General features: G+C 39.8%; 1 protein-coding gene across 1 annotated transcript; it reads left to right on the top strand.

Annotated features, from left to right (window-relative positions):
- The first annotated feature begins 4,178 nt into the window (after positions 1-4,178).
- On the top strand, positions 4,179-24,234 carry LOC139460951 (uncharacterized). The gene is made up of 8 exons (XM_071242426.1): positions 4,179-4,232; positions 4,977-5,261; positions 5,924-6,062; positions 7,139-7,164; positions 10,131-10,175; positions 12,925-12,990; positions 14,421-21,142; positions 21,722-24,234. Exons 1-8 carry the CDS (start codon positions 4,181-4,183, stop codon positions 22,826-22,828), a joined length of 8,442 nt encoding a protein of 2,813 aa, XP_071098527.1. The 5' UTR covers positions 4,179-4,180; the 3' UTR covers positions 22,829-24,234.
- The last annotated feature ends 519 nt before the right edge of the window (positions 24,235-24,753 follow it).

Raw genomic sequence — 24,753 nt, forward strand, 5'->3', positions numbered from 1 at the left:
ATGGTAGGTTATTATGACATATTTTTTTTTTAAAGGTTAGCTTCTCGCCGCATCATGATATCGTTTTATATTTCGCAAGAGTTTGTACCTTGCATACATACAGTGAAATAGCAGGTCACCCTGTATTGCAAGTGCAAGTAGAAGCTGGACAAGAATGACGTGCCCGGACATGAACAGCTGCAGATGTTACAGATTTGTCTCTGTGATAATTACATACTGCAACGACTACCATACCTCCAAATATTCCCTGTAAGGAGATACCTGTATACTATAATATTGTCAGTAGCAGGTCACCGTCTACTGCTGTCGTTGTGATAATTACATACTGCAACGACTACCATACCTCCAATATTCCCTGTTAGGAAATACGTGTATACTATAGTATTGTCAGTAGCAGGTCATCGTCTACTGCTGTCGTTGTGATAATTACACACTGCAACGACTACCATACCTCCAATATTCCCTGTTAGGAGATACGTGTATACTATAGTATTGTCAGTAGCAGGTCACCGTCTACTGCCGTCGTTGTGAAAATTACACACTGTAACGACTACCATACCTCCAATATTCCCTTTTCGGAGATACCTGTATACTATGGTATTGTCAGTAGCAGGTTATCGTCTACTGCTGTCGTTGTGATAATTACAAGCTGTTACGACTACCATACTTCCAATATTCCCTTTTCGGAGATACGTGTATACTATAGTATTGTCAGTAGCAGGTCACCGTCTACTGCTGTCGTTGTGATATTTACACGCTATAACGACTACCTGGCCACCAATATTTCCTGTTATGAGATACGTTTTTACTATAATATTGACAGTAGCAGGTCGTTGTACCTCCTGTATATCCTGTTTTGCCATAAAGCACCTCTACATGTGTGCTATTTAGTCGAATTTAAGGATACTGTGTTTTATGCGTGATGATCCGTACACTATTTATTTTCGAGACTGAGTTTGATGCAGCTTGGGGTTCAGCAGTGAAAATGCAGAGTAGAACAGGGAAAGGGTTACGCAGGACAATGGGCGTAGAGCTGGAGAGGGGTAGAAAATTGGAACACAGGTCAGAGCAGGGAGTGAGTGAGTATCACTGGAGGTCTCACTACACCCGCAACCGTCCCTGTACCACAATATGTACCACAGCGAGTTTGCGGGTAGAGAAAGGCTGTTGCTTGAATTGAAACTGACTGCCACTTTGCCTATTGTATTGTAGATATCTTCATTTCTCATTTTTTCGTCCTATTGAGACCTGGTACGAGGATTTACTTTTTCCTTGTAAGACCTGATAAGTTCAGTCATAGATGAAATTTGTACTTGGTGTTTCAAACTCCAATGCTCTAAAGTCGAAGACAAGATATAAGTTTTCATTATGGATGACGGGAATTGAACCTTAAACCTCTCATACTATGTTTGGTTTTGTAACCTACTGGGAGGTGATGAAAAGTTGTTCAATTTTATATGTCATGACTCCAGTTGGTTGATGCTGCACGTGTATTTTGCTTTCCTCTTGCATGCTATGATTGAATATATTCTATACCCCGACTCAATGTATTGTTCCTTTGTAAGGTATATCGATCGTTTGTCTGGTATGCATTGCAATTCATCTTCGAGCGAACACTTTCGAAGTGAATCACCAGTGTAAAAGAAGCCATGCAGTGAGGAAAAACAATGTTATTAATAACTTTGGTGATAGCAAGGAATTTCCTTTGTACACTATGGTAGTAAAATCATTAAAGTTGACTTAGCTTCTGATGGGTTAAATCTCTTTGGTGACGTTGTAAAGTCTTCAGACACTGGATCAGAAAATCATCATGGGACTCAGAAACTTTAAGGTTGCTACTTATCTATTGTTAACAGGCAAACTTACGCTACTAGGCTTAAGAGTGAGTGAGTGAGTATGGTTTTACGCCGCTTTTGGCAATACCAGAAATGGGCTTCACACATTGTACCTAAGTCGGGAATCGAACCCCAGTCTTCGGTATGACGAGTGAACGCATTAACCACTAGGCTACCCGACCGACCACTAGGCTTAAAAGACATATATACAATGATGTAGGCGCGAAAAAGTCGGTGCTCTGTGTATACAAGTTCAATAGAAGAGAGAGGATGAGGGCGTCAAAAACACAAATAACAATAAGAGGACAACAACATTGAAGGAAGCTGCCGTTGATGGAGGCTTGAAGCTATCACCAACATGGCATGGCAACATACACTTGTCGATGTCCTGTTATTTGATTCCCAAAATGCCATTACACATGATGGCTACGGCGGCTCGTGTATCAGTATTACACGCTATTGATATCTCCACTGTAACTCATACCCAAGAATGGAAATCAGTGTCGTGCAGATCGCTCCTAGAATTTATTGCCAAAAAACAGTCAACCTTCGGCTCTCTCGGACACAGGCAATACATAATACCAGCCTTAGGTAAAAGTGTAGACTATTCGGACAGATTACTTGTCCCATAAGAGCCTTGAGATTATTCATGACAACAACTCAATCTCACAGAAAGCAGAGAAAACGCCCTTTTATCTCTTGCAAACCCTCATCAGAAAAGGCCATCACAAAGGATATTGTGGCGGGATGGCTCCGATTGGTTATCGCAGATTAACAATGCACGTGAACGCAAGCGTTTAATGTTTTTGACCTCACCCGCAATGCCATGTATACCCTTAGATAATGCGAAAGGGGTTTAATAATCTATATTGTTTCAATATTCGAACTCCCAACCCAACATGGAGTGTCATAAGGACATTAAAACATGTTAAACTCCAACTTGAAGCACCAAGGATACTTGGGTTATATACACAAGCAGAATAATTAAAACAGTAATTATTCAACCAGATTGGCCCAAGAAACACCACCTTCTGGGCATTGGACTCTCAGCAAATTACATACTTGAAATACATACATTTGAAATTCAACTAAGACATCATTTATTATCATCATAGCCAAGTCTTAAGTAAAAAAGACGAAATACAAATTGTGCAAATACAATTGATAATGCACAAGGCTTGGCATGACCAGCCGATTGACAGGACCGGGCGCATCTTACCACCCATACAGGCCCTCAACCACCAGAAACCGTCCTCCACGGACACCAGGGCGCAACCCACAGCAAAAGGGTTGACTAATTTGGTTGCCTTTTGCGACCAGCAATGGGCTGGGGTGCTTTGAACACATTCTTATCTACACTGGCTCCCCGCGGGGGACATTCTCAAATAGTTTCTTCTTTACAGAGTCATCTAACTCACCGACAGTTTGATGTCAAGGGTCTAGGGCATTTGCAAATATATTCATTATACAATACAAATCAACTGCAATTGCATGTATCCTGAAGATTAATCAGAGATGTATGAATCCTTAACGTAATGGCTACGGCCAAAACCTCTTGAAAAACAAATATTGACCAAAATTCATTCAGAGAACTTTGCCTGCAGTAGACCTCGGTCCTGTGCTGTACCTTCATTTGATGTTATAACAGACGTGGCTGATGGAGGACAAATTGAAAACCGAAAAATTGCATTCTTCCAGCTTTCAAAATATAACACAGATGTAACCACCGATTTGGGAAATCGTGCCTTAGTGTATGCAAATACAATGTTCCATTGAATATTTGCAATCATGAATTTTCACATTATCAATAATCTTGAGTTCAAATACCATAGGCACATGCATATGATGGAGCAAAGAAAGGAGAACTGTGGCAGGGAGGATCTCTGTACAGGATGCAGTTCAAATGACACCATTGACCCAATCACATGTAATAGTGGATGTATGAGAATACTTATCGGGATATAAAATAATAATGTGCGAACAAGGGTCGAGATAGAGCGGATGTTTATCAATTTTATTCTTTTAAAACATTGCTGCCACAAGTCTTCAGTCTATATCAGAGTACTTTGGGTGCGGAGATGTACCCGTGTGATTAAAGTGGTGGCTTGTCAAGCCAAAGACCCGGGTTTGATTACCCTGGGCTGTATGTGTACTACACATGATCTAAATAATGGACGCTTTTTCAATGAAAGGCTATACATGTTTTCTGATTTATGCTTCGCACATTTTGTCATTGTCACATGTTAATGGGTTAAATAATTATTTAAAAAATCAATAACACTGTACAGATCATGAAATTGGGGTGCATACTTCCAATTGTTTTGCCTTTTCTTCACAGAGAGAATATGCGCAAGTATATTCACGTCATGCTGAGCCTGGGTACAGTTCTGATATTCGGTGAGTGAATCCGTCTGTTCAGAATTGTGTTTCAAATTGCTGCTCTGACTTAATGAGTTATTTCAATGCAACGAAGAAATATGTCCCAGTTACAATGTCTTTCTTACAGTCACATCAGTAAACTATATTTATTCTTTAACCCACAAGAACATTCTTATATTTTCAATTTAAATGATCGCAAAGCATTCAACAATAACAACTATTCCTGACCTGATCCTCCTCCAGATATGATGGCATGACAATAAATCGGGTTGGTGTCCTGTGATATTATTTTCGATTTACAGGCAATGTGTAACTGCTGTGCAGCGTTGGGCAATATATACCTAGGTTTTTACGCAAATTGTGTGAATGACGGGTGCGAACTGTAGGACATGACATGCCTACCCTTTTACGAACCCCTGTGCGTCATTTTGCCTTTTCTGCTAAATGGAATCAGTTTCGGTGGATATTCGTGACCGAATATTTGTCTTAAATTGACAACTGTATCTTGTATCTCAATGCATCAAACTATTAGTAAATAAATATTTTGCAATATATGTACACCACAGTCATCTTAATATATGACTATTTTTATAAAGAATGGACATAACTCGTATGTCACACAAATAAGATAACAAACTAGGTGAATCAGTACTGGGTGAAAGCAAAGAACTGGCCAAATGAAGCATACCATAATTTCATAATACATTGCAAGTTATGGGTGTCTTCCTTTATTTCATCCATGCTTATTTCTGACATTTGCAGCAATACTGATTCATGCAGTCTCAACATGCGAGTGGGGCAAATATGGTGAGGATTGTGACAAACATTGCCCCCCAAACTGTCAAGTTAATCAACAGAGGAACCTCACACACTGTAACAAGGAAACAGGAGAGTGCTCCGATGGCTGCATCACAGGATGGTATGCTACTCAATGTGACCAACTTTGCAGCAAGAACTGTCTGGACAACGTCTGCAATCATGGGAATGGACACTGCACAATGGGATGCAGCGGAAACCAAATAGGGGATTTCTGTGAGGTCACTGAAGGTGTGACATGTTAATCGTTTTCCCATATTTTGGTAATCCAATTGTATTTTCGTATGTGACGATGCTCCATGTAGGGAAACCTACATTGCTATTGTCTGTACTGACTATGTCATACATCACTATTGGTCAAAGTTTAACGCGATTGGTTAGTGATCAAGGTGTGGATTTGCTATGTCTATGAATTGATTGATGACCAGCATAAAGTGTTTAAAGTGGCAATTTAGAATGTGGTGCTCAAACTGCCAGAAAAAAACAAACGTAGTTTCTTTTAATCTTATTCTTATTTCTTTGTTCTTCAATTTCATACTCAACAACAATAGATATATATAACAGTCCATTGCATATGTGATCCAAAATGGATGTGGTACACACCAAGTTAAGTTAATTCACACCAAAACCAGCTCGTCTTATATCACAGAAAAACAAAAACAAAATAACTTCGTGCTTTCGTTGTTATATGCATGTCAACAACTCGGGCATATCCTATATATATTTCCTAGAACACATACATAACTAAGTATGATATGACAAATTACAGAATATATCGCTCACTTTTATAATGGCACTGACATCTTATATTAGAAAATGTCCGGCTACATGCAGCAACTCCATTATACTTCATAATTATACTGTTGTACATAGGCAACCTTTATTTCTGACAGTGTTTCATAGAAGAGAGGTCCAAGTCAAGGCAGATGAAACAACGGGGCTGTCAACGACGCTCATCGCTGTTATAATCACAATCTCTCTGGTGGCAATTATTTTCATCATCGTCGTGATCGTCCTTGCAATCTTCGTTAGGTAAGACAACATTTCATATAATTATCTTGAAATCGTGGTTTGCATATCCAAGATATATATTTTCAACATTTGAGCAAGAAACTCATGGTATAGATGTAAAGTCAAGTCTCGTTAATCCGAAACTCGTTAGCTCAACAATCAGCTTTCTCCGACACAAATGATGGGAACCGACTTAATCAGTGCCATTTAGAACCGTTAATTCGACAGTCTGGCACTCCGACTCCGACACACCTTATTTGCAACGGATTGCTAAAATCACTCATTAATCTGTTAAACATAACTTTTGGGGAGTCAAAACATAAGAGTCTTAACATATATTTAACTCAATCATGTTTTGTGCTGCAGTGGCAAATATTATTGATTGGATAAATGCTGGTCTTACAAATCTCATATCACTCCGAAGTGATGGTAAATGATTGTTGTTCCTGTCGAGGATGTCGATAGCACATCATATGTCTACATGTTCCTAATTTGATAAGAAACATTTTGCAGATCAGGGGATCTTGGAAGTGACATAAGTGCCATAAACTAGACGTACCCAGATGTTATACTTTCAGATTTAAGGTTGCAATGCAATAAGAAGCTGTTTTCTAAAACCTAAAATGTCACAGTGTTAAAGCAGGAGGCGCTAATAAGATTGTTGTTAACTAACTGGAACTACGAGACCCCTAAATTTAATAAGCAAATGACGTATACATGTTTTGGCTGAAACCGGTTCATTTCTGTAATATCTGATGAAACAAAAGTTAGGTTATGCGTCTATCTTCACCTTGCTAGTGAGAAAAGGCATCCTTGTAGCCCGACATTGCTGCTGATAGTCTTTTTTATATTGCAACTCTTACAATGGTATGTTCAAGTTCATGAGGCAGTTTGTGAGTCGCCACCTCTCTCAGGTACATGATAGTATAAAGGACAATTTCAACAATGGGTCAAAGTACTAAGTGAGCGATTCCGTACAATAAGCCTACTGCTTGTGACATTTACATGAATATGCTTGTATTGGTATCCACATAATGATGATGGTTGTATATGTCACACTACTTGTAGAACTAATGATGCCTTCCTATTACTTGCAGGAGAAAATCAACCAGTCGCCAAACAGGTAATGCAGCAAATAAAACATTGTCAGCTACAAGTATTCACGCCCGTTACAGCGCAACTTAACCCCCAACTCCTCATCCATGGACAACTGTCATTGTAAACTTATAATACAAAGGAAACCCACATCTGGCATGTATACTTGTAATTCTAGAACAATGATGTTTGAAGTCTATTTGTCTGCAACACATAGTTTTATACTTGCCCAACACAGATAACTCAAAATGTGTTTGAAATATTCCTACGATATCCTTGAGCAGTTTTCAAGGTGGGGAGTTGGAGGGGATGGGGTTTATTATATCTATTCTTTCCTCATTTTTGTGTTTTACACCCCTCCATGTAATTTCCCTTTCCTATTGTTACCTCTGTCCACGCTGTGTATGCCTTCCTCATTCACAAGACGGCATTCAACATTTTTAAAGTTTCCTTTAAAAAATATACGAATTAGGTACACTAAATGAAAATAAAATGATATGTTGAAGTAATATATTGTTTTGTGTTTGCATGATGCTTTTACTGCTTCATTTATATTACACTTTTAGCGAACACCTGCTGCCATCACTGATTTTCAGAATTCCATGCATCTAATTTTCACCGATATTTTGTCTTTTACACCCAAGTGAATCTGTTTCGTCGGGTTAACGTGACAGGTCATTTTCTGGCGTTGACGTTTCAGATTTATTATATGCCAAGCATGCACCATTAAGGGAGGCCATCATTTGAATATACTTGATTAAAAGGCTGGAATTCAGATCAACTCCTAATCTGTTTAACGTGATGTTTACTTATCAACCTTGCATACTTTTTTATAGCTAAAGTAGTAAATAATGGATTGATTAAGTTGACCATTGGAACAATGAATTTAAAACGTCTCGATTTCTTGCTAAAAATATTCTATTTGGCGTAAATGCAATATAGTGATGTCAATAATATGGATGGATTTTTGAAATATGTAACGCCAGCAGGTGTTCGTGTCATTGGTAAGCACGTTCTATTCCACCTGCAACATTCCTTACTCACACAATTTGCATAAACAAGTCGGACTAGTGATGATTCTCTGACGCTGCACACATCAACACTCCTCTCATACAACGACAGGCCGTAAAAAATGGCTATTGATCCAGTGACACAATAGTATATGTATTGGGTTTGTTGAAACTGACAATAAACATATTTAACTTTGATTTACATCTGCTGCATTCAAATGCATAGTATTTGCTACTAACAAGTAGATAAGGAACACTGTCAAATATCCTGTCTCAATTTATATGCATGTTATCGTCATGCTATCAGCATTCTATGGCTGCATTTCATTAGTCAAGTTCGTGTGTGAATATACGAGTTTCAAAGCTATAACTTAAAGGTTGCTTTAGGCATGTCAGCATGATTATGGACCCCAAATCGCAAAAGAAAATATCCTAACAATACTAGAAGGTGCCTCATTGCTGAACATAAACGAAAAGTAACAGTACGAGGAATTAACGGGCGACAGATCTTCTAACAGCAAGCGTTGATAATGGTTGATAATGCAGATAAGGGAGTAAGTGTGGATGCGGGAATGGGTACAGGTGAGGGTATGTTGAGAAATAGGGTGTGACTGAGCGGTTGTCAATGAGCGTTTGGATGTGTTTAAATGAGTGGGTGTGTTTGAGGGGTTTGCGTAAGCTGCTGTGAGTGAAGGACTGCATGTGGGAATAGATGTGTTTGTGTGTATATAGGACGTTTGTATCGGGGATAATATTCTGAATGTTATTTTCATAATTACTATTAAATGTGGTTTGTACATATATATAAATATTGTTTTGTGTATTCTCTTTGTGTGTCTCGTAGGCCGGCCGCTGAGTTTTTACATTCTTGCCTTGTCATTTTGTATGTACAGCGGTCGATACTACAATACAATGTTGTTGTTCTTCTTCTGGTGAGGTCTGTGACCAGTGAGAGCATTGATTGTCCGGCTATAAACTGGTATGAATGAAGGACAGGATAGGGGCATCCTCGTCACGATACCAAAGTCCTGTCAAATTGCAATCAATGACCAGCCTGACCACACAATTACGCTCAATTGCATGCAACTGCTCATTTTCAGATAAGAGTGGCATAAAACCGTTTATTTGCACTAGAATTCACTCTGACCTTTTCTGATAACGAATGACTAATTTCTTAGCCATGCTTTTTTACGCATCCCATGAGTATTCCTGACAAAGCGTTTGTACATCGGATTATCTGAGAAATACATTGCAATTTCACGAGATTGTGTTTTATTATCTGCTTCTTATAGTGCTATCGCCTTAGTATGACATATATGCGTTTTTTTATTGAGCAAATGTATACAGAGCATCATTCAGAATACATTGAAATCTTTACAATACCAAGCACTTGCTCACTTTAATTGCTTATTAAATGTCAACCCACATGAATGATGGAGTGATACAGTGTTAAAGGCAAAAGCTATATTTCCACAACTTACAAATTGCGTCTTTTAATGTTCCCTTAGCACCTTCCATTGTACATTCCGAGAGTGGCAAAGTCTTACTTATACTTATATGGAAACTGAACACTTCTTAGCTTAACCATGATGAACTGTGTTGTGGAGTTGTTAAATGATTTCCACAGCTGATGGAACAGGTTTTGCCTTGTTGGGGTATGGAAAACTCAGATTGCGCTATTGTATCACTGTCTGTCTCGTGTGCGGCGTCGAACAACAACCAAATACTTACCTTTTTTTGACAAAGTGTTTGAGTAGAGGGTGTCACCGGTAGGACAGGAGATTTTACCCTTTTCGCGAACGCCTGGTGCCATTATTGATCATCAGACTCGATTATCCACCGAACCTTATTCTATTTTATATATCATATTTTTTCACTGATGCGTCGAATAAAAGTCTTAGATTATGTTGCTTTGACAGTGATGTCGTAAAATGTTATGCCCTTACTATTTACGTGGAATATTCCTTTTATATCTTTTTTTCAGTCGTGACTGACCCTGAGGTTCCTGAATGCGAGCCTTTACTTCCAAGTAGGTAATCAAAATAACATAACGATGTCGTTGCAATGATGCCATATGCACACACATTCATTAACTTTATCAGAGGAAATCTAACTGAGCAGATTTGAATCGCAACTCTTTGTTGCAGCTGTAGGGACGTAGCAAATGATCAACTAATGTAGGTGATGCATCTGCAGCGGGGATTGTCAAAAACAATATATTATTTGTGAACTCATTTGTAGCCTAATGAGTGTGTGATTGCTTATTCCAGCATACACAAAAATAATGAACATATGTCGCAAGCATCCCATGCGCAGTACTTTAAGGCAATGGTCATTCTGATATTCATCGGCAGTACAATATTAAACGGTACAGGCACATTGCTTACTGACATATAGTTGTATTGAATCGGGAATGCATTTACCTAACACAGAGGTCATTAAACCAAAATTGCTCACGATTGTCTTGTAAAGAAAGCAGTAAGAAGGTATTGTTGAGGAAGCAGTAAGAAGGTCGTGTTAAGGAAGCAGTGATAAGGTCTTGTTAAGAAAGCAGTGAGAAGGTCTTCTTAAGGCATCAGTGAGAAGGTCTTGTTAAGGCATCAGTAAGAAGGTCTCGTTAAGGCATCAGTAAGAAGGTCTTGTTAAGTAAGCAGTAAGAAGGTCTTGTTAAGGAAGCAGTAAGAAGGTCTTGTTAAGGAAGCAGTAAGAATGTCTTGTTATGGAAGAAGTAAGAAGGTATTGTTAAGGAAGCAGTAAGAAGGTCGTGTTAAGGAAGCAGTAAGAAGGTCTTGTTGAGGAAGCAGTGATAAGGTCTTGTTAAGGAAGCTTTAAGAAGGTCTTGTTAAGGAAGCAGTGATAATGTCTTTTTAAAGAAGCAGTAAGAAGGTCTTGTTAAGGAAGCAGTGAGAAGGTCTTGTTAAGGAAGCAGTGAGAAGGTCTTGTTAAGGAAGCTGTAAGAAGGTCTTGTTAAGAAAGCAGTAAGAAGGTCTTGTTAAGGAAGCAGTGATAAGGTCTTGTTAAGGAAGCATTAAGAAGGTCTTGTTAAGGAAGCAGTGAGAAGGTCTTGTTAAGAAAGCAGTAAGAAGGTCTTGTTAAGAAGCAGTGATAAAGTCTTGTTAAGGAAGCAGTAAGAAGGTCTTGTTAAGGAAGCGGTGATAATGTCTTTTTAAGGAAGCAGTAAGAATGTCTTGTCAAGGAAGCAGTGAGAAGGTCTTGTTAAGGAAGCAGTGATAAGGTCTTATTAAGGAAGCATTAAGAAGGTCTTGTTAAGGAATCAGTAAGAAGGTCTTGTTAAGGAAGCAGTGATAATGTATTTTTAAGGAAGGAGTGAGAAGGTCTTGTTAAGGAAGCAGTGAGAAGGTCTTTTTAAGGAAGCAGTGATAAGGTCTTGTTAAGGAAGCAGTGAGAAGAAATTGTTAAGAAGCAGTAAGAAGGTATTGTTAAGGAAGCAGTGATGTCTTGTTAAGGAAGCAGTGATAATGTCTTTTTAAGGAAGCAGTAAGAAGGTCATGTTAAGGAAGCAGTGAGAAGATATTGTTAAGGAAGCAGTAAGAAGGTCTTGTTAAGGAAGCAGTGAGGTCTTGTTAAGGAAGCAGTGATAATGTCTTTTTAAGGAAGCAGTAAGAAGGTCTTGTTAAGGAAGCAGTGAGAAGGTCTTGTTAAGGAAGCAGTAAGAAGGCCTTGTTAAGAAGCAGTGATAAAGTCTTGTTAAGGAAGCAGTAAGAAGGTCTTGTTAAGGAAGCAGTGAGAAGGTCTTGTTAAGGAAGCAGTAAGAATGTTTTGTTAAAGAAGCAGTAAGAAGGTCTTGTTAAGGAAGCAGTGAGGTCTTGTTAAGGAAGCGGTGATAATGTCTTTTTAAGGAAGCAGTAAGAAGGTCTTGTTAAGGAAGCAGTGAGAAGGTCTTGTTAAGGAAGCAGTAAGAAGGTCTTGTTAAGAAGCAGTGATAAAGTCTTGTTAAGGAAGCAGTAAGAAGGTCTTGTTAAGGAAGCATTGATTAATGACTTGTTTAGGAAGCGTTACAAATGTTTTGTTAAGGAAGCATTGATAATGCCTTGTTAAGGAAGCGTTACAAATGTTTTGTTAAGGAAGCAGTGAGAAGGTCTTGTTAAGGAAGCAGTGATAAGGTCTTGTTAAGGAAGCAGTAAGACAGTTTTGTTAAGGAAGCAGTAAGAAGGTCTTGTTAAGGAGGCAGTGAGAAGGTATTGTTAAGGAAGTAGTAAGAAGGTCATGTTTAGGAAGCAGTAAGAAGGCACATGGCAAAGTTATTCTGCATTTGGGTGTGCGCTGTAAAAGTGGGGTAGTGATAACTTCGTCATTACGTCTGCTGCACCCTAATGATTTTCCTTTTAGAATTCTACTGCATCAGACATGCATTTACTCAAAGCGGAAGAAATGGCATTTAACCGAGAGTGCATGTAATTTGTGTTTCGGGTGGCTTGATACAGGGCTTCTTATGACAACAAAAGTGGCTTCAGATGGATCTCAGTGTCTTCCACCATATTTGGTAAAGTGAAAACAATGTATCATGAATAATGTCTCTGGTGGGCAAGTTGTGGGCATTTAATGAGGGTTTCGATGGTGGCATCAGTTTGAATAAGTTTCATTACCAATTAATAATTATGTATCTATGATATACGGAGGCTCTGCAGTGGGCCAAAGTGTGATGTGTATGCATCATTTGTGTTATATTATTTATTGTATAACTTGAATGTGTATGTTTAAGCAAATATTTATTTTTTTATTTACATAATCAATGTTGCTACATTCTCTCTTTCTAGGAGCTCCTGTACCTCCCACCAGCAAGGACAAAACAATGGATGAATACCCAGGAGTCATGGAGAGAGGTAGGTTTAATGTACACATAAAATGTTTAACTAAATTATGTGAATATGACTATGGAAGCGGGCTTTTTATGCTATGCGTCACACACTACCTATCTATGGCTGTACGTATTCTGGTTGCGACATTTTATTTAAACATGCAACGGGAAGTCAATTGTTCACCTTGAAAATATACACGGGAACACATGGTACCAGCCATAATAAGAACTTGCATCAGACATTGTCATTACTGATTTGGGAATGTGCCCTGTAAGTATACCTTAACTACTAGTAATTATTTTGGAAGTTTTGCTGAGCAAGTAACCCTGATCAAGCAGCTCACGTTTATTCAAGACTCATATAATTAATGTTAAAGGCCGACATGTGACACAAATATGGATATAATCCGACGCAAAATCGCAGCATAACAAACGAACGTGTTACAAATCTCTAAACGGCACCCCAATAGATGGCTCCAACATTCATACTCATATTCCATTAATACTAGCGCTATGCCAAGACTGACAAGGTATAAAGGAAACCAGGTTTTATGACGACAGCATGCTGGCAGGGGGGTACGAATGGTTGCCAGTGCTGTCAGTGTCCACGTGACCCCCATGTACTGATTACATTCACAATGCCAGGCAACCAACAGCATGTCATCGTAAAGTCTGGACCTGTTGTCGCTCTTATATAGGCACATTCAGCCTTTTAAAAGCTGTCTAAACAAAGACGAATAACTATTATTTCAGTAGAAATTCATATCAATTTGCTGCCATTCATCATTGCTACAACTATAATTACCAATTAACATGTAGTACCGCCACTACTGTGTTCCTACACAGATGCTCCTCTTGCAAGACATTTTCCCTTGAATTGTTCTGTAATCATGAAGTACTCTACGTAAGCAAGCTAAGTGGTTGGTCTTGGAATGCAATATAGTGAATATAATGGTATATACACTGCCCATTAAACGGTTGATCTCTGGCTTTGCTTCAGGTGATAATCAGTCACATACTAAGGCCCTGTATATTTAACTGGCACAATTATAGTTTCTAGTTCTAGTTCTGGATGCAAGATAAACACGTATCTTATATTAAAGCAACACACTTGAGGGGTAACGTTTCTCTGCTTGCAAGCAAACTTTGTTCTTTATCATTGTTTGCACCCATTGTTGTAGTCACTAATATATATATATATTGTTGTGTATGATATACAAACATACATACTGAACCAAACTGAACTTAGAATATATGTTGATAAGGTGTTCAAATGAATGTTTGGTGAGGGCTGAATATAGTGACTGATGGCTCTTTTAGCCTCATACCAATGTTCCTTCAAGGAAATACACTGCATTGTTCTGTTGAATACTATGTGTAGTTTCTGCCTAAGCATATATACGATTACGTTGTCCACGTGTTCTGTTTACTGTTTTGTTCCATATTGTCTTAAAGATAGGTTGGAGAGGGAGATCCAAAAGACAGAAGCGTTGTTTGAAGAGACTGCTATCTACCAAACAGTGAGGACACATTTAGAGAATTCTAGGCATGTGACAATAACTGGTGCGTCAGGGGATGGAAAGACGTCAATGGCCCTGATGTTGGGGTCAGAATACCTGAAGAAAGGGTATGAACTATATCTTGTAAACAACATTTCAGAATTCAAATTAAGTTGTGTAAGGCCAGACAAAGATCAATGTTTCATATTTGATGACATATTTGGAACGGTTGGAATGTCAACAGATTCACATCACCTCAGACAGATTTTAGATAGCCTCAAGTCTTACCTCGAGCGCATGGAATCTAATGTTTCTGAAACGTTACAACCAAACCCAAATTATAAACATCGTTTAGTTCATCCCAACACAATTGTGGGAAACATTGTTATTATATTCACCACAAAGTTGTACAATCTTGAGCATGGAAAATTACACTGTGGAGAACATGATTATGTGTTTTTCAAAGGAGATTCAATTATTGACCTTACAAAGACTGACTGTCGCTACACAAGGGACGAAAAGAAACAAATGTTTATAAAACATAAACGCTATAACAATAACAGGACTAATTTTCATTTAGACACAATATGTGACATTAAGGATCAACTGTTTGGCTTCCCGCTCACATGCAAACTGTTCTTCAGTTTACCCCAATTGCATGATCAATATGAAGACTTTTTTAAGACGCCTTTAACCTTTCTTAGGAGAGAACTTGAATCTTTGCTCAAAGGTAACAATAACAGGTCAGCTGCTCTGATCCTGATGATGCTTTGTGAAGGTAGCCTGAACTTGTGTGAGTTGCAAATTAAATCAAATAATCAAGATCTGGAGAATCATCTGTCCACAGTTTCAAGTGTTGTAAATGGTTTTAACCGGCTAGAAATTGCCACTTGTGTGAAATATTTATCCGGTACATATTTTACCAGAGGAGACATTACCAGTTTTTCACACCCATCCATCTATGATGCCTGTGCCTTTGTCTATTATGGAATCAATCCTGCTTTTATGTTGAAGTACTGCAGCATAAGATTCCTGTACGAACGTGTTCAGGCCAAAACGGTACCTGCATGCGAGACTGATGAGGATAGGCATGTCATCTATGTATCAGATGCCTACAATGACATCATTGCTTCAAGACTGGCTGGGGCTGTGAGTGAGGGGAACTATCGGATGTCCATCATGCATCCTATTTTGGAAAGACATGCTATAGTGGATAAGGTGCTTGATGAACTCAAAACCTTCCTGTCTCATACATCAGTGACAGCTGATCATGGCAACAACATGTTTCATTATGCCTGCTTCTCAGGAAACGTGTACCTTGTACGCAAACTAATTCCATTCTGTGAAATCAACAGTAAAGGAATGGATGGTTTGACGCCAGTAATGATAGCTGTGATGCTGGGGCTGGAGGGTGTGTTTCACCTTCTTGTGTCAGAAGGGGGTGACATCACACTGACAAATAAAGACAATGACAGCTGTCTTCATTTGGCATGCATGAGAGGGCAAAAGCCATTGATAGAATATCTACTGCCAAAGACTGACATAAACATGAGAGGAAATATGGGACGGACACCAGTAATGAATGCAGCTTGGAGTGGAAAGAAAGATGTGTTTGACTTCCTTGTGTCAAATGGAGCTGACATCACACTGACTGATAACGACAATAACAACATTCTTCATCTGGCATGCGAAGGTGGAAATAAGCCATTGATAGAATATCTACTGCCAAAGACTGACATAAACAGAAGAGGAAATATGGGACGGACACCAGTAATGAATGCAGCTTGGAAAGGAAAGAAAGCTGTGTTTGACTTCCTTGTGTCAATGGGAGCTGACATCACACTGACTGATAACGACAATGACAACATTCTTAATCTGGCATGCGAAGGTGGAAATAAGGCGTTAGTAGAATATCTACTGCCAAAGACTGATATAAACAAAAGAGGAAATAATGGATGGACACCAGTCATGACTGCAGCTTGGACTGGAAAGAAAGATGTGTTTGACTTCCTTGTGTCAAAGGGAGCTGACATCACCCTGACTGATTACGACAATGACAACATTCTTCATCTGACATGTTGGGGAGGAAATAAGCCCTTAGCAGAATACCTACTGCCAAAGACTGATATAAACACAAGAGGAAATAATGGATGGACACCAGTCATGACTGCAGCTTTGAGTGGAAAGAAAGATGTGTTTGACTTCCTTGTGTCAAAGGGAGCTGACCTCACACTGACTGATGACTGCAATGACAACATTCTTCATCTGTCTTGCGAAGGTGGAAATAAGCCGTTAGTAGAATACCTACTGTCAAAAACTGATATAAACAGTAGAGGAAATAAAGGATGGACACCAGTAATGAATGCAGCTTCGAAAGGAAGGAAAGATGTGTTTGACTTCCTTGTGTTAAAGGGAGCTGACATCACACTGACTGATTACGACAATGACAACATTCTTCATCTAGCATGCGAAGGAGGAAATAAGGCGTTAGTAGAATACCTACTGCCAACGACTGATATAAACAAAAGAGGAAATAAAGGATGGACACCAGTAATGAATGCAGCTTGGAAAGGAAGGAAAGATGTGTTTGACTTCCTTGTGTCAAAGGGAGCTGACATCACACTGACTGATTACGACAATGACAACATTCTTAATCTGGCATGCGGAGGAGGAAATAAGGCGTTAGTAGAATACCTACTGCGAAAGACTGATATAAACATAAGAGGAAATAATGGATGGACACCAGTAATGAATGCAGCTTGGAGTGGAAAGAAAGATGTATTTGACTTCCTTGTGTCAAAGGGAGCTGACATTACACTTACTGATTACGACAATGACAACATTCTTCATCTAGCATGCGAAGGTGGAAATAAGCCCTTAGTAGAATATCTACTGCCAAAGACTGACATAAACACAAGAGGAAATATGGGACGGACACCAGTAATGAATGCAGCTTGGAAAGGAAGGAAAGATGTGTTTGACTTCCTTGTGTCAAAGGGAGCTGACATCACACTGACTGATTACGACAATGACAACATTCTTCATCTAGCATGCGAAGGAGGAAATAAGGCCTTAGTAGAATACCTACTGCCATCGACTGATATAAACAAAAGAGGAAATAAAGGATGGACACCAGTAATGAATGCAGCTTGGAAAGGAAGGAAAGATGTGTTTGACTCCCTTGTGTCAAAGGGAGCTGACATCACACTGACTGATGACGACAATGACAACATTCTTCATCTGGCATGCGAAGGTGGAAATAAGCCGATAGTAGAATATCTACTGCCAAAGACTGATATAAACACAAGAGGAAATAATGGACTGACACCAGTGATGACTGCAGCTTGGAGTGGAAAGAAAGATGTGTTTGACTTCCTTGTGTCAATGGGAGCTGACATCACACTGACTGATTACGACAATGACAACATTCTTCATCTAGCATGCGAAGGAGGAAATAAGGCCTTAGTAGAATACCTACTGCCATCGACTGATATAAACAAAAGAGGAAATAAAGGTTGGACACCAGTAATGAATGCAGCTTGGAAAGGAAGGAAAGATGTGTTTGACTCCCTTGTGTCAAAGGGAGCTGACATCACACTGACTGATGACGACAATGACAACATTCTTCATCTGGCATGCGAAGGTGGAAATAAGCCGTTAGTAGATTATCTACTGCCAAAGTTTGACATAAACGAAAGAGGAAATATGGGACGGACACCAGTCATGACTGCAGCTTTGAGTGGAAAGAAAGATGTGTTTGACTTCCTTGTGTCAAATGGTGCTGACATCACATTGACTGATGACGACAATAACAACATTCTTCATCTGGCATGCGAAGGTGGAAATAAGCCCTTAGTAGAATATCTACTGCCAAAGACTGACATAAACAAAAGAGGAAATATGGGACGAACACCAGTAATGAATGCAGCCTCGATTGGAAAGAAAGATGTGTTTGACTTCCTTGTGTCAAAGGGAGCTGACATCACACTAACCGATGACTTCAATGACAGCATTCTTCATCTAGCATGCGAAGGTGGAAATAAGCCCTTAGTAGAATATCTACTGCCAAAGACTGACATAAACAAAAGAGGAAATATGGGACGGACACCAGTAATGAATGCAGCCTCGATTGGAAAGAAAGATGTGTTTGACTTCCTTGTGTCAAAGGGAGCTGACATGACACTAACCGATGACTTCAATGACAGCATTCTTCATCTAGCATGCGAAGGTGGAAATAAGCCCTTAGTAGAATATCTACTGCCAAAGACTGACATAAACACAAGAGGAAATATGGGACGGACACCAGTAATGAATGCAGCTTGGAAAGGAAAGAAAGATGTGTTTGACTTCCTGGTGTCAAAGGGAGCTGACATGACACTAACCGATGACTGCAATGACAGCATTCTTCATCTAGCATGCGAAGGTGGAAATAAGCCCTTAGTAGAATATCTACTGCCAAAGACTGACATAAACAAAAGAGGAAATATGGGACGGACACCAGTAATGAATGCAGCTTGGAAAGGAAAGAAAGCTGTGTTTGACTTCCTGGTGTCAAAGGGAGCTGACGTCACACTGACTGATGATGAAAATAACAACATTCTTCATCTAGCATGTCGAGCAGGAAATAAGCCCTTAGTAGAATTTCTACTGCCAAAGACTGACATAAACAAAAGAGGAAATATGGGACGGACACCAGTAATGAATGCAGTCTGGAAAGGAAAGAAAGATGTGTTTGACTTCCTTGTGTCAAAGGGAGCTGACATCACACTGACAGATGACGACAATGACAACATTCTTCATCTAGCATGTCGGGGAGGAAATAAGCCCTTAGTAGAATATCTACTGCCAAAGACTGACATAAACAAAAGAGGAAATATGGGACGGACACCAGTAATGAATGCAGTCTGGAAAGGAAAGAAAGATGTGTTTGACTTCCTTGTGTCAAAGGGAGCTGACATCACACTGACAGATGACTGCAATGACAACATTCTTCATCTAGCATGTCGGGGAGGAAATAAGCCCTTAGTAGAATATCTACTGCCAAAGACTGACATAAACAAAAGAGGAAATATGGGACGAACACCAGTAATGAATGCAGCCTGGAGAGGAAAGAAAGATGTGTTTGACTTCCTTGTGTCAAAGGGAGCTGACGTCACAGTGACTGATGATGAAAATAACAACATTCTTCATCTAGCATGTCGAGCAGGAAATAAGCCCATAGTAGAATATCTACTGCCAAAGACTGACATAAACAAAAGAGGAAATATGGGACGAACACCAGTAATGAATGCAGTCTGGAAAGGAAAAAAAGATGTGTTTGACTTCCTTGTGTCAAAGGGAGCTGACATCACACTGACTGATGACGACAATGACAACATTCTTCATCTAGCATGTCGGGGAGGAAATAAGCCCTTAGTAGAATATCTACTGCCAAAGACTGACATAAACAAAAGAGGAAACATGGGACGGACACCAGTAATGAATGCAGCCTGGAGAGGACAGAAAGATGTGTTTGACTTCCTTGTGTCAAAGGGAGCTGACATGACACTAACAGATGACTGCAATGACAGCATTCTTCATCTAGCATGCGAAGGTGGAAATAAGCCCTTAGTAGAATATCTACTGCCAAAGACTGACATAAACAAAAGAGGAAACATGGGACGGACACCAGTAATGAATGCAGCCTGGAGAGGACAGAAAGATGTGTTTGACTTCCTTGTGTCAAAGGGAGCTGACATGACACTAACCGATGACTGCAATGACAGCATTCTTCATCTAGCATGCGAAGGTGGAAATAAGCCCTTAGTAGAATATCTACTGCCAAAGACTGACATAAACAAAAGAAGAAATATGGGACGGACACCAGTAATGAATGCAGCTTGGAAAGGAAAGAAAGCTGTGTTTGACTTCCTGGTGTCAAAGGGAGCTGACATCACAGTGACTGATGATGAAAATAACAACATTCTTCATCTAGCATGTCGAGCAGGAAATAAGCCCTTAGTAGAATTTCTACTGCCAAAGACTGACATAAACAAAAGAGGAAATATGGGACGAACACCAGTAATGAATGCAGTCTGGAAAGGAAGGAAATATGTGTTTGACTTCCTTGTGTCATTGGGAGCTGACATCACACTGAGTGATGACGACAATGACAACATTCTTCATCTAGCATGCAAAGGTGGAAATAAGCCCTTAGTAGAATATCTACTGCCAAAGACTGACATAAACACAAGAGGAAATATGGGACGGACACCAGTAATGAATGCAGCTTGGAAAGGAAAGAAAGCTGTGTTTGACTTCCTGGTGTCAAAGGGAGCTGACATCACAGTGACTGATGATGAAAATAACAACATTCTTCATCTAGCATGTCGAGCAGGAAATAAGCCCATAGTAGAATATCTACTGCCAAAGACTGACATAAACAAAAGAGGAAATATGGGACGGACACCAGTAATGAATGCAGCCTGGAAAGGAAAGAAAGATGTATTTGACTTCCTTGTGTCATTGGGAGCTGACATCACACTGACTGATGACTGCAATGACAACATTCTTCATCTAGCATGTCGGGCAGGAAATAAGCCCTTAGTAGAATATCTACTTCCAAATAATGACATAAACATAAGAGGAAATATGGGACGGACACCAGTAATGAATGCAGCCTGGAGAGGAAAGAAATATGTGTTTGACTTCCTTGTGTCAAAAGGAGCTGACATCACACTGACTGATAACGACAATAACAACATTCTTCATCTGGCATGTCGGGCAGGAAATAAGCCCTTAGTAGAATATATACTGCCAAAGACTGACATAAACATAAGAGGAAATATGGGACGGACACCAGTAATGAATGCAGCTAGGAAAGGAAAGAAAGATGTTTTTGAATTCCTTGTGTCAAAGGGAGCTGACCTCACACTGACTGATGACGACAATGACAACATTCTTCATCTAGCATGTCGGGGAGGAAATAAGCCCTTAGTAGAATATCTACTGCCAAAGACTGACATACACAAAAGAGGAAATATGGGACGGACACCAGTAATGAATGCAGCTAGGAAAGGAAAGAAAGATGTTTTTGAATTCCTTGTGTCAAAAGGAGCTGACATCACACTGACTGATGACGACAATGACAACATTCTTCATCTGGCATGTCGGGGAGGAAAAAGGCCCTTAGTAGAATATCTACTGCCAAAGACTGACATAAACATAAGAGGAAATGTGGGATTGACACCACTAATGACTGCAACTGTGAGTGGAAAGAAAGATGTGTTTGACTTCCTTGTGTCAAAGGGAGCTGACATCACACTGACTGATGACGACAATAACAACATTCTTCATCTGGCCTGCGAAGGCGGAAATAAGCCGTTAGTAGAGTATCTACTGCCAAAGATGGACATCAACTGTCATGGGAAGAGAGGGTGGACACCAGTAATGAAAGGAGCTTACAGTGGGAAAAAGGATACATTTGAACTGCTTCTCTCCAAGAGAGCTAACCCATCACTCACTGGTGATGACAATGGTACTTTACTCCATGCAGCCAGTAGAGGTGGAAACATTGACATTGTTAGACATGTTATTGCTGACTTTGACATCAACACACGTGGTTGGAAGGGTCACACGCCACTGATGCTAGCTGTGTGTGGAGGTCACACTGATGTAGTTGACTTCCTGGTGGATCATGGTGCTGACGTCAACATGATGGACAATGATGGAGATGGTCTCCTCCATTTGGCTTGTGAGGAAGGAAACTTGAAGATGGTGAAGCATGTCATATCATATTCTGATATCAACCTGAGAGATAACTTTGGTTGGACACCGTTGTCAATGGCTGCTGTGGAAGGTAAATTTGCTGTTTTTAAATATCTTAAAGGCCTAGGAGCAGATCTGACACTGAAAGACAGGGCAGGAGATGATGTGTATACTCAGGCCCTCCAGGGAGGATGCAGGGGAATCATCAAGGAGTTAGGACTAGAGGAACATTCAGGCAAGAGCATCACACAATGGAATCGACTGATGAAGACACTTGTGAAATCAAAAATGGTCTACCTGAAGACATATTCACAACAAAGTCCTGACCTTGTTCAGACAGACCGATTTGGAAACAGTTTACTACATCTGGCCTGTCGAGGAGGCAACAGACAGTGTGTGGAGTATCTGCTCCCATCCTATGACATCGATGTCCGAGGTCGCTATGACTTGACACCGGTGATGATGGCGGCTGTGTGTGGACACGAGGATGTCTTCCAGGTACTGGTGTCTCACAAGGCAGACCTGTCTCTAGTCTCAAATACAGGAGAAAACATCACCACCTTGGCTCGTCGGGGCAACAACGACGACATTGTCAAGTATTTATTGGAGAAGTCTTGAAATACACATGATGAAGCCTATTTTCAACTAGTTTTGCCCTCGCCAGTCATTCCTAGACAATAACATTTGATTTGTTCACTTTTTCTAATAATATCATCAACAACAATATTAGACCTATTATGTTATGAACGTTGTTCCGAGTGAATCAACAGTTTCACGTTTATATTATACCCTTAACAGTCATTCATGGACAATACCTAGCTGTAAGTAAGAGCTGTCACCTACATGTACGTGTATTAACGGGGGAAAGTAACTGTGCTTCATATAAAGTGGTGTACATGTTATGCTATTGAAAATAACAACACACCAAAACGTCCTTCAAATGATCGATGTTTTATCATAACAAATTAATTTACAAAGCCCATAACTGGTAACACGAGACAGAGCGACACGCCCTCAACAGAATCCACATAAATATCATTTGCGTTGATACAGAGGAGGTAGCGGCGGCGCGTTAAAGACAACTGGTGATTTAAAACAACCTGGGGAATGCTGTCCTTAATGTTAACCAAAGATTGGCCCAACTAAGCTGGGCCCAATGTTGCAGTGGTCTGCAGAAACAGACAGCCATGGCAGTGTCAATGGTATACCGTCTCAGAAAGTATGTTACAACACGTGCAATATGTGGACAGCACTATACTGCTGCAACGTGGCGTCACGTCCCTGTATTTGCACAAAGGGCAGAACATAATGATGTCGTCCCGGTAGCGTACGCCGTACCAATTGGCAGTAACACTGATGAGTTGCCTGAGTTGTGAGGCATCGACATCACATTACACTTCCACTCCTAAACTAATGATATCGAGCATTGCAGGCGTCGCTAACACGTTCACCTGGACGCATGTAGACCCGTGTACGACCGTCAGAGCTGTCAATATGAAACCTGGACTCTGTGAAGAGTATACTGTTCCAGTCTTTTCTTCTAAATCTCAGAAGCTGTCTACACCAAGCTAGAAAGTAAATTTGGGCCTATCGATGGGACGTCGGGAGCGGAAATTGTGCTCCCTCAGTCGGTTGCGAACGGTTTGAGCTGTTTATCTGGCAGTTTGGTATCGATTACGTAGATGCACCAACCGAATACGGTTGTCTTGCTAACTTGGCCGACCTTCATTTGCGGATAACAAATGTATGGCATGGGCACCTAATAGCATTGCGTGCTGTTCATATTTGATAAAAACAACAGTGAAGCCCATTTCTGATGTCCCCCGCCGTGATATTGCTGCAATATTGCTATAAGTGGTGTAAAACCATACTCACTCACTCACTGAAAAAAAACTACCTTGTGTATCACTCCCCGGCCAAACAAACACGAACTCATTCAAAGTGTGTGCGCGTGTAAACTGTGAATCACGCCCTTAAAATCTTCATGAATATGCATTATTGAATTTTCAGAATAAATATAATATTTATTGAACTTTACATGAAGCACAGTCACTTCTTTTAATTGGTATATTTATTTTGCCATAATGATTGCTTCGTGCACTTTGTCGAATATGTTTCAAAGACAATATCAGCATAGAGTAGCTGCAATGAAATTATATTTATAAATTAATAGCAGGTTCTGCTGTGTACATAACTGTTTGAGACAGTTAATAACATGGAAGGTCGTCCTACATTTAGTTGCCAAGACAAATGACAAGTGATGCATCACAGAAACAAGTGTCTCATGCTGTTGTCGGATTAGAAGTGTACAACGAACAATGAACACTGAATACCATCGTATATTCTAACAAGGACCACGCAATCAGAAGTTTGATGCTTCTGGATGTACTAGTTGTGTTATTGTCATACCCTCTATAGTTTTGAAGTAGTAGTAGAATTAAATTACGATGGTGGCAATGGATTGTATATATTTTACATATTTTGAACACTTTCTAGTTTGTTTGTGTTTGTGTCCGAAGTCGGGGTGACTGGACACCGGTGAT

This window comes from Haliotis cracherodii, unplaced genomic scaffold (assembly GCF_022045235.1).
Source record: "Haliotis cracherodii isolate W230 unplaced genomic scaffold, xgHalCrac1.p SCAF_14, whole genome shotgun sequence".
Classification (NCBI taxonomy): Eukaryota; Metazoa; Mollusca; class Gastropoda; order Lepetellida; family Haliotidae; genus Haliotis; species Haliotis cracherodii.